Below are 11,729 nucleotides of genomic sequence, written 5' to 3' on the forward strand. Positions count from 1 at the left end.
CGTTAGACTTGGTCTTTTTTTACTACATCGTCAGAACGTATCTTTATACACTGACATGGATGTTGGCATGCATTGTCACAAAAATCTCTCTCTCTCTCTCTCTCTCTCTCTCTCTCTCTCTCTCTCTCTCTCTCTCTCTCTGGGGTCTGCGTCGATGAGATCTTAGAGAAAGTATTTTAAGCAAGTTGCATGGAGTTATTGTAACTTGACTCTCGGGGGTACATGTGGAACCTCTGCCGAGGTTTACATGTGAGAAATGGATCAGTTCACATGTATTGAACCCCCCCCCCCCCCCCAGCGGTTTGTGTAATTTGCGGGGATGTTGTACTTTTACTGTTGAATGTAGTTACACTTGTACAAGTCAATAGAACGTAAACAGTCACAAATCGGTCAATCGTAGGAGGAAATCTAAATTACGTAATTACCGGTATAATGGTATCTCACTCGTCATGTTTTAAGTTCACTACGCACGTAATCATTTTCTTTTAAATCAGTATAAATATATTTATGAATTTAGCACAGAAATATTAACATTTCATTATTACACAATATTCATCCAGAAAATCGAAAATCGATCCATGATAAAAAAAAAAAACACGTAAATTTTTCCAAGAACTATGTTTTCATGCGGAACGTTTTCTAAAAATAAAAATAAGAATAGTCATTCTTTGATAATCAATTTACATTAAACATTTTCCCTTTTTATGCACGCGAATTTTCAACTTCAATGTGAAATGTTTGAAACATATTCTGTAGGCCCACATCTAGAAATCAATGTTCAAAAAATTAATTGACTCTCGGCGTAAAATCAAGCAAACGTATAGAAAAAGTCGAAAATTATTTTGATGAAATTTTGCAAGAGTTTTACTTTTAGCCCTCTGTCTAAAAATTGACATCACTGAACCCCATGTTAAATTATGTCAAGTACATACTAGGGATACATCAAAACAAACTGCATTGGATTTATGAAAAGTTTGATAATCAGGGAACAGAAGACTCGAGGGCCGCTGAGCATCGGCGGCCCCTGCGAGAGGAGCGCGGCGAGACCTGTCATAGTAGCAGAAAGATTTTATTTCAAATGGTAGCAGAAAGATTTTATTTCAAATGAAATGTTCTTGGTTTTGAAAAATAACCCAGTTTTAAGTGCAAAAAGGTCATAAAAAAACATTATGTTGCTTTATACAGATTTTTTCCTTTAAAAACTCCATATTGCGTATAAGTTAAAAGAATATTTGATGTAAATATTTTGCTTCGTAAAAAAGACTGGTGACAAATGTCAATACAGTAAAAATTGCATTTTTAGTGCAAAAAGGTCAAATTAAATTTCCTATTACTCCAATTAAGGGAATAACACTGACCCCATCTTCTCTTTATAGATCTCAAATGAGGATTTGTGGATTCTTTTTATTCCCATCCGGATGTGGCTATCAAATTTTTTCGCATCATCAATCTTTTTGACAGTCTCAAACATATTTCTCAATTGTTATTCGTAATTTACAAACTGAAACACGCTCTACATTCTTAATCGTTTCTGTGAGTTTAGAATGTGGAAAACATCTGTTTACAGAGCTCAGATGTTAATGCGTATTAAGGAAAAACTCAATTAAGTGCCCTTTTATCATCGTTTCTCAAACCTTTCTCTCAAATTTTCGAAGAAATGTTGTTCTAAAGTAAACATAAAATTCACCCAGATGAAGTCAAGAAAAATACAAACCTCTTATAGACAATGTTTATGAACGTTCATTAAATTGCTCAATTGATCTTATTACCAGTGATAATTCATCAGGTTGGGTGCTCTGAAATACAACATGTGGAACTTCAATTATATCCGTTTAAGAGATAATGTAATGATTGTTTTTGTTAATTTTTTATTTCTTTTGCTAGCCTTAATTAAAAATAATCCAGAACATGGTCAATAAAAGATATATTCTGTTGGTAGTGTAAAGGCTCCATTAACAGAAAGTTAACTTTTTTTTAAACTTTTGGAGTAATAATTATATATAGAGAATATCTTTAAACTGGTTTCAAAATCAGTTTAGACTTTTCTTAACAAATAAAAACCACAGATGTTTTACTGTTGTTTGTTTGTTTTTTATCTTGCAGAGAGAGAGAGAGAGAGAGAGAGAGAGAGAGAGAGAATACGCATGCAGGAGTGTTATGAGATTGGATAACATCTATGTATTCATTTGATGGTAAATATAAACTTATCACAAATCAATAAATCCTTGACTCAGGCTTTACGTATTTCCTAGTTATCTTCTGCGTCATTTTAAGAATTGGTAGAGAAGGTTTTATTTACTATACAGGTATACAAGAAAAATGTTTTGAAAACATAATTCTTTGTATCTGTGGGGAAAATTTCGTAATATGCGAACAATTTCAAAATATGTTGTTTCTTCGTAACATAAAAACGACGTTTCTCTCATGTAGATTTCCGGAAATATCCGTAATGATTATAAGAAAAGAAAATTACTATGATGTTTCCAGACCACCGCCAATGGCACTGCATGGTTATCTTTCATAACAAACAATCGCAATTGCTATAAAACAAAGAAAGTAAAAATGTTTTTCCTCTGGGTTTTTTCGAGGTTTCCGACTTTTAACTCCGTGGAATTCGTCGACTAAATTGCATATCTAAACCATAAAGGTTGGCAACATAGATTAAGGGTCCTAAAAGAAATAAAAGCCTCTCTGGTAATCTTGAAACCCCTGCGAATAACAAAATATAAGCATTACCTGTCACAGTTAATGTGTACAGTAAGTTCCATACTTTTTAGCTCTAAACTGTTTTCAGCAAATAAAAGCGAGCGGACTTCCTAAAATTCTTTCGTTCTCACTGTGTTTGAATTAACATGATATATCCTATTTTGATTTTTTTAAACACGTGTTTGGTTTTTACAGGTTTTGGTGTGGACAGTATTTCGAGATTTACAATTTGACAAATGATAAATAAAAATCGTAGCTCTTAAAAATTTGAAAGTTAAGGTAGAAAACGAAATCTAATTTTACAAAAAGGACAATATATGATTAATAACTGTTAATTATTCATTTGTGGACCACAGGCGCCTGACATTGAAAATATTTCTTTTTACTGTACAAGATTAGTCCTAGTACTATAATAATACATTATCATTACAGTACTAGGAATGATCTTAAAGTAAAAAATATTTGGAACGTTTTTGTTTTGGCCCTTGTACGTTCAGTGTGGTGAAAATGCGTAATTTATTTTATGATGTACAAAATATATCCGTTGCAGCGATTATTGGAGAGGGATGGGGGCAAATGCTGTAAAAAAAAAAATGACTTTGGCCAAAAAAAAATTATATGTCATCGGCCAAATTGGTGTGGGATTACTCACTCAGTAAGTGAGTAAGAGAGAAGCAGGTTAACATACATGCATAGACAGTCAAAAGGTTGTCTGTATAACCTGCTTGTGTAACTGTTTACAATGAAAAGTTAACGAAGGGACATCCACAGTCTATTTTTTCTCTCTTATCTATTTTATTCACACTTTTGATGACGAAGACTGAATGCTTTCACTTTTGATTACTAAACCGACCTCTATGTTTGAAGTTACATAATTGCTGCTACAGTTCACAGATACATGTAAATTGCAGTAGCATTTGGAGACCCATTTACGCTCTTTGAAAAGGAACAAACGGCTTTTTCTGTCCATTCTTATGGTCTCTGCTGCATAACCCATGAGATTTCATTCTTCATCTGATTCGGTGGCGACGACTGCATATTTAGAGCATTTTGATATTAAAGTAACAAAGGCATAGAATTGATTCCTGAGGCTGTAGTGAGCTGAAACAAGGTGATAAGCCTTAATCTTTTCCCAATAAAGTTATATGTCTGTTCGCTTGTATTTGATACTCTTGTCTTCGAGTTTGATGAATTAGATTGCTTTCTAAAATGGCAGAATCGTTTTGTGATCTCTGTCGACGTTTTAAGGAAATGAATAGCATCGATGTGAATGCCTAAGCATATTCATGTGTGAAAACAGAAGTATGAAAATTGTTTTTTCAACTTTATCTCAGTACCCATGAGATGGGAACAATGTTGTTGAGGTTTAAACACGATATCGCTCTAATCATATTGGTTTGAACATATTTCATTGAATTAATACAAAAGGGTCGGAAAATTTGTTTTTTGCCAACAACGATAAAAATATATGGAACATACATAAGATTTAAAAATCAGACAACCAAACTGAACATTGGAAATACTGAGGGAAAAGGGTTACAATTAAGATTCTGGAGAATCGGTAAATTAAGGACAGCAAATGCAAATAGTTGGATTCAATTAATGAGAAAGTGGACAGATAATTTAAACTACTACGGAAGTGGAATTTTCCTGGAAAAGACAGAAACTATTTTAAGGTTGAATAACTGTAAAAATGCAATTAGACATAGACGTAAAAAAGTTTGAAAAGTCTACCATTTTATCGTTTGAGCATCACAGTTAGTGAACATTTAACAATAACAAAATAAAAAAACTTAATGTTATTCGTATATTACATGGCAAAAAACATTTCTATCGATATATCATATGAACAAGTTATAATCTAATTGATTTTGACAATGACAATGTAAAACGCAATTTGCTCAGTCACATATAAACATCTCACAAAATTAACCTTATTTGATCAATTATTTAAAATTATTTCGAATCGATCAAGATCATACGAAAGCCGAATAGGGCCACATAAAAAATATTTTTATCTCGTAATTACGAGAAAAGATCTCGTTATTACGAGTAAATTATCTCGTAATTACGAGAAAAGATCTCGTTATTACGAGTTCATTATCTCGTTATTACGAGAAAAGATCTACATAAAATGGTGCGTTTCTGGAAAGAATTCGACTGGATCACCATTTCAGTCTTTTTCATTCAAGAAACGTTGATTCAATTTTGATTAATATTTAAAAATAACAACGATCATTTTTCATTAATTTCTACATATCAATAATTGGATTTGACATTTTATCTTTTATGAATAAAAGGAAAGAATGTCATGTAATTTTACTATTTAACTTATATATATTATAATCCCACTACGAAGTAAATATACCAAGGTAGTCCTATAGTCGTAAAAGTTACAGATAACTTTAATGACTTTATAGTTTCAGTCACGGATATGGATATACACGATTTACCCGAATTTGTGTTTTATATGTTTATACACAACCTACATGTATATTGAAAATAATTGATTTTGTATTCTAACATTTTGGAGTCTGAAAATAAATTACACGTATCCTTCTTAATTATTGATAAACAGTTCGATGAATTTATTAATCAATCTGCTTTGCTACTTCTTGTGAAACTTCTTTAAAACTGCTTGATCCGATTTTATATCAAATTATGCGTTCGCTTTTAAACGATGATTATGCTAAGTATGTATATATCAATAGACATTACATTAGTCCATAGACTTTACATAAAAAGATTAGAATAATGAAACGCAACATTTTAAATAGATCTTTTCTCGTAATAACGAGATAATTAACTCGTAATAACGAGACCTTTTTTCGTAATAACGAGATCTTTTCTCGTAATTACGAGATCTTTTCTCGTAATAACGAGATAATTAACTCGTAATAACGAGATCTTTTCTCGTAATTACGAGATCTTTTCTCGTAATAACGAGATAATAAGCTCGTAATAACAAGATAATTAACTCGTAATAATAACGAGATAATTAACTCGTTATAACGAGATAATTAACTCGTAATAATAACGAGATAATTAACTCGTAATAACGAGATCTTTTCTCGTAATTACGAGATCTTTTCTCGTAATTACGAGATCTTTTCTCGTAATAACGAGATGATTAACTCGTAATTACGAGATCTTATCTCGTAATTACGAGATAAAAATATTTTTTTAAGTGGCCCTATTCGTCTTTCGTAAGATCAAGAGTTTGACAAGAATAAATTAACGACCTGAACCGACGACAAACAGGCTATTTAGAACCATTTTAACAAGACATTGGACTATCAGTAGGGTGTAGCCATCTATTCCCTGCGTCAAAACAATATAAAAGTGACGCGGTTTCAAGTGAAATATGTACATCGATTGCGTAGTCTTAGCTCAAAAGCCAGACAAATCTTGTTGATTTCAAAGAGCCATGACTGAGTGGCCTACAATGAAATAGACAGGCCTACGTCACAACGCTGTTTGACACAACTACCAAAAGTCCAAGCTCTTGTTGAAATGGTTCTAATAATTCGTCAGTGATGCTTTGTGATTTTACAAAACGTTTACTCAATTTGAAAGAATAATCCAAAGGGCTTTCAAATACGCGTGTGCAAATACACGGCAATACACGGCAAAATGCTTTAAACATTACAGTATCCGTATAAGAGAAGTCATCTGATGGGATTATTATTATTTTACATATATTTTAGGAATTTTTGTTTAAAAATATCTGCTGTAAGTAAATGTATCCAGTTCTACTTTGACAACATAGATTTCATTCCTATTCCTTTAAATATTTCATTCAGACCTGTTTACATACGAAGATATTATGTACGACTTGTCTAAAATAAATAGAGATAAAGCTAATCAATGTAAAGGGTGAACTGTTTGTCGAACAAATCTATTTTACTTGTTTATTTTTATTTTTATTTTTTAACAGTTATACTTAAAAAAAACTTTTAAAGTTACAAGCATGTATTTTTGAAATAAGAAGTTGTTAGCTTGGCTTAAAATTAAAAACAACCAATTATTCTTTACATCTTATAAAGAATACCTTTAAGTATATTTAATAAAAAATATACAGGTATAAATGATAAATATAGCACAACTTTAGGAAAAATATGTCATACTTTATTGTAACGATGAATTATATAATTTTAGCTTACCATACATTGACAATCCCTTCTTTGTCATTTTTCATCATTTATAATGACATCCGTCGTCAATTAGTTTAATTTTACTCTATTTACTTCCGGTACAGAGTTGTTTTTGTCGACCTTAGACAACAAAAAAGAAATGACGGTTGGTGGACTAGCAAACATTAACATTGATTGTGATAAGAAAGAGATATCAATATTTTGCAAACATGAATTGCCTCAAACAGGATCCAAAATCATTGGTGTTGTGTCTGTGCTATTTGTTCAACAACCTGTTTCAACAACACTGAAAGATTCCCTAGGTAAAATTTGTTTACTTTAATATGTTTTACGGTGCTACCGTTCTGGCGAGCGCAGCAAGAATTACACATACCTTGCATCATTGTCAACTTATAGTTTTATTTAGGTATCAACGAACGTCAAAGAATTTTTGAGAGTATTGCTCTACAATAAGTATGCCAAATGTACTAATTTTAATGGTTATGATACATACAGCGCAACCCCCTTCCCAGAGAAAGAGAGAGAGAGAGAGAGAGAGAGAGAGAGAGAGAGAGAGAGAGAGAGAGAGAGAGAGAGAGAGACCGGTACCTGTTTGTAGGTGTGTAATTTCCCACTTTTAAATATAATGGTCTGACTATATGCAATATCTTTATAATTTTTTTAACTGTTTATGTTTCCATTTTATTCATTTTTATTTATAGTTCAAAATGTGCAATTGTTTATTTCCTTCCTACTCATGCATGCGCAATTACTTTAAAAATGGATCGATATGACAGTAAAGAATGGTTCCTGCTAGTATATATATATAAAAAATCTCTATATTAAAAAAAGATTAAGTATCGCAGACTATACTGAAATAGCCAGTACACTCATTACAGATGTTTGATCCATCTCTAAATTGATCGCGGGAAATATAGCGCGAGTGCACTGTGACGTCATCCATGACTTTGTTCGTCTTTGTTTACGTTTCTCGTCTCAATACGGAGGTATGGAAGCATGTAACAAATCTTTTGAGTCTCGCCAAAGCATATGCGGTATTCAAAACGTGTCTTCAAACTTTAAGTCACCGTAAATTACGAGTTAAAAGTCGGCCATTTTTGGCATAGCACCACGGGTGAAAACATTAGAGAGCATTATGGGACGTAGACAAAAAATTTTGTTTGATGAACTGTAGGTTTAGCTCGTTCTTTTTCCCGCGCACACTGGTTCTTAGAGCTCGCTTCGCTAGCCGGCGCTGCGCGCCGGCGAGCTGCGCTCGCTATAATGCTTTAATTATTTAATGCATTATGTATTATAATATGTTTTACGGTGCTACCGTTCTGGCGAGCGCAGCAAGAATTACACATACCTTGCATCATTGTCAACTTATAGTTTTATTTCGGTATCAACGAACGTCAAAGAATTTTTGCTCTACAATAAGTATGCCAAAGGTACTAATTTTAATGGTTATGATACATACAGCGCAACCCCCTACAGAGAGAGAGAGAGAGAGAGAGAGAGAGAGAGAGAGAGAGAGAGAGAGAGAGAGAGAGACCGGTACCTGTTTGTAGGTGTGTAATTTCCCACTTTTAAATTTAATGGTCTGACTATATGCAATATCTACATAATTTTTTTACCTGTTTATTTTTTCATTTTATTCCTTTTTATTTAGTTCAAAATGTCCTATTGTTATATTCTCCCTACTCATATACTTTATACCTGTCTACTGTACATGCATGCACAATTAGCAATGGATCAATATGACAGTAAAGTATGGCTCTTCATAGTATATATATGCAAAATATCTATATTAAAAAAAAGATTAAAAACAAATCATATGTCAATGAGGCAGCTATCGCAGTCTATTCTGAAATAGCCAGTACACTCATTACAGATGTTTGATCCACCGCTAAATTTTTCGCAGGAAATATAGCGCGAGTGCACTGTGACGTCATCCATGACTTTGTTCGTCTTTGTTTACGTTTCTCGACTCAATACGAAGGTATGGAAGCATGCAACAAATCTTTTGAATGACGCCAAAGCATATGCAGTACTCGAAACGTGTCTTCAAACTTAAAGTAACCGTAAATTACGAGTTAAAAGTCTGCCATTTTTGGCATAGCACCACGGGTGAAAACATTAGAGAGCATTATGGGACGTAGACAAAAAATTTTGTTTGATGAACTGTAGGTTTAGCTCTTTCTTTTTCCCGCGCACACTGGTTCTTAGAGCTTGCTTCGCTCGCTATAAGTGGCTTATGAATTTATCTTTCATTTGGTAATGAAAATTTTGTTTGTTTTAATCTTTTGCAGGGTCTGGTGTGAAAGATGGCACAACTCTTGGACCGAAATCCTCCTTTTGTCACAGAGATCAGTTAGACTTTAAAGGAAGTCAAAAATTGGATGTGCCAACGTCACTATCAGTTATTGACCTTCCATTTGGTGATATATTGGAAAAACATTTTCCGAAATCCTTTTCTCAGGTTGAAAAATCAGAAGAGTCTTGCAGTTCAAGGATACAAGTAGAACAACAGCAATTTAAAAGCTACAATAATGAAGCTGTGGCAGAAGAAGAGCCTCTATCAGCTCAGAAAGTCATTGTAGATTTAAGTGGAGAATCTGTAGATTCAGAGGCAGTTAATAATATGCCCTATAATACATCACACAGATTCATACAAAAGCATTCCGAATCAAAATCCCAGAGTAACATTTCATCAGGTCATCAATCATTGCGTTCAAAAACAGCATCTCACCATAGACCTAACACAAAGTTGCAAAATGGTTCGCATGTTGCTACTAGATATATGGCAATGTCTCGTCCATCTTTTCAGCATGAACGATTCAAAACAAATAACAGAGAACCAAGTGCATCATATAACATTCCAAAGTCATCCCAGCAATTGTCCCCTCATAAAAATCCCAGGTCAATCATTCTTAAGCGCAGGGGATTTGATTTACAGTGTTTTGTCTGCCTTCAAGTTCTTGAAACTTACCGACAAGTTGGCGAGCACTGTAGGTTACATAACCTGAGACAACAATGTCCAGTTTGCAGAGCTAAATTTTCAGCTACCTCCAACATGAAGAGACATTGTCTTGGACATTTCACTCCAGTAGGTTTTCCATGTTCTTTCTGCAAAGCAACATTTAGGAGAAAAGACAATCTTCGAACACACATGTTACGGCACGTGCATAGAAATGGCAAAGGAAATGAATCAGAAAATAGAAGATCAAATGACAGCCTGGACAGTGGAACCTCATCAAAAGATATGGAGTGTGAAAAGGAAGAATCCACTGAACGAAAACCAGTATCTGAAACCGTCACCACAGTTGAAAGTGTTGTGCATAGATCACCTGAAAATGAAAAAATTAATGTGCCAATCAAGCACAAAATAGAAGAGGTAATACATATAGACTCGGAAACTGTGCAAGAATTAGTAACAGCTGATAACCCAAATGAGAGCATGTCTGAAGATTATGTGACAGAAAGTCTGCAGCAAGGTAAGGAAGAAGGGAATCTGGGAAATCAGGAGAGAATTGTCAACTACAACTGTAGCTCATGTGGACTAGAATTCTCAGATTTGCAAAGCATCAGGAAGCATGTGGTCATGCACCATGCAGAGCAAATAAATCCAGAACCAAGTGGGGAGGTGGATATTCAGTTTTTGCATCATCAGACAGAGGTGTTCCAGGCACAAAAAGAAGTCCAAAGCCTACCTAGTTTACCAAACGAGTCTAGGGAATCGGATATCATGGAAAGCAATGACTCAAGTTTGGCAAGCAACAAAATCTCATTCTCAAACCAAGATTACAACCTCTCAGATGTAATTGATATCGAAAGCTTGAGTCAAATGTCAAATGGTGACACAAACCAAAGTGAAATCTCTTCTGAACAAAGTTCATTCACAGATATTTATTCTCTAAGTAAACCTACCTCATCAAGTACACCTATATCTACCTCAGGTCAAGCCAAAAGAGGCATGCTAAGTTTGACAACACTAGTGTGCAGTATATGCAAGCAGTATTTGCATTCAGGAGATGCCATTATGGAGCACCAACTCATGCATGCTAATGTTATGGGAAGCAAACTCTGGTGCGTAGCTTGCCGTACTCATGTCAGTTCCAAAGACTGTTTACGACGCCATATCAGCAATCACATGGGCAATCGATTTCAATGTCCAATGTGTTCTAGTGTATATAGCAGAAAGGACAATTTGAAGAAACATGTTAAGGATGTCCATCATCTTCACTATGACAAAAATGGAACCGTAAGACCATTGACTTTCTTCCAAGAATAACCTTTTGCGATTTCTCTGGTGATTTTATGGTAGTTGTCAATAATTCTGGATATTTGTTTTGTTTCTGGAAAGTTTTTTTCATAGAAACTTTGATATGATTTGTATTTGTTTCTAATTTTACAAAGAAAGCACTTGTTTGTACATCTTTATCTATTTATTAGTTTTTATGAATTTTAAGTTGAATGTGTTTTTCTTTAAATTTAAAAGATATTCGTAACAGTTACGAAATTTTTCATATTTTTATAAATATGAAACAAGAATTTACATAGAAATAAAATCTTTACAAATCAAGTATTGTTTGATACCATGAAACTAAGAGAGATTTCATGAAATGTGTTTCTGTAAGCATATGTAAACTAATATTTCAGTTCATGTGATATTGATTTAATAATATAGCGTAAATAAATTGTACAATGTATACACAAGTCAAATCATTCAAAAGATGTTCATGGATGTCTAAACAGATCATCCTTCTCTCCAAGGCAGTGCAACAATAGGACATCAGGAACTGGTTTTCTTTTAAAAAAAATTCTTTCTTATTAAGACCTTTACATTAATATTTATTAAAAAAATATATTAAAGGTCAACTGCCGAGC

At 33.5% G+C, this 11,729-nt stretch overlaps 1 protein-coding gene across 1 annotated transcript; it reads left to right on the top strand.

Annotated features, from left to right (window-relative positions):
* The first annotated feature begins 6,961 nt into the window (after window positions 1–6,961).
* On the top strand, window positions 6,962–11,557 carry LOC128177835 (PR domain zinc finger protein 15-like). Its single transcript, XM_052844716.1, has 2 exons — window positions 6,962–7,162; window positions 9,152–11,557. The coding sequence occupies exons 1-2, from the start codon at window positions 7,000–7,002 to the stop codon at window positions 11,131–11,133; spliced, it is 2,145 nt and encodes a 714-aa protein (XP_052700676.1). The 5' UTR covers window positions 6,962–6,999; the 3' UTR covers window positions 11,134–11,557.
* Window positions 11,558–11,729: the final 172 nt, after the last annotated feature.

The sequence above is a fragment of the Crassostrea angulata genome, chromosome 3 (genome assembly GCF_025612915.1).
Source record: "Crassostrea angulata isolate pt1a10 chromosome 3, ASM2561291v2, whole genome shotgun sequence".
Classification (NCBI taxonomy): domain Eukaryota; kingdom Metazoa; phylum Mollusca; class Bivalvia; order Ostreida; family Ostreidae; genus Magallana; species Magallana angulata.

Excerpts from the sequence above, each read along its gene's own strand:
- LOC128177835 (XM_052844716.1), top strand. The coding sequence starts at position 7,000 with ATGACGGTTGGTGGACTAGCAAACATTAACATTGATTGTGATAAGAAA. Across the intron at positions 7,163-9,151 it reads AACACTGAAAGATTCCCTAG|GGTCTGGTGTGAAAGATGGC; the intron begins GTAAAATTTGTT and ends AATCTTTTGCAG.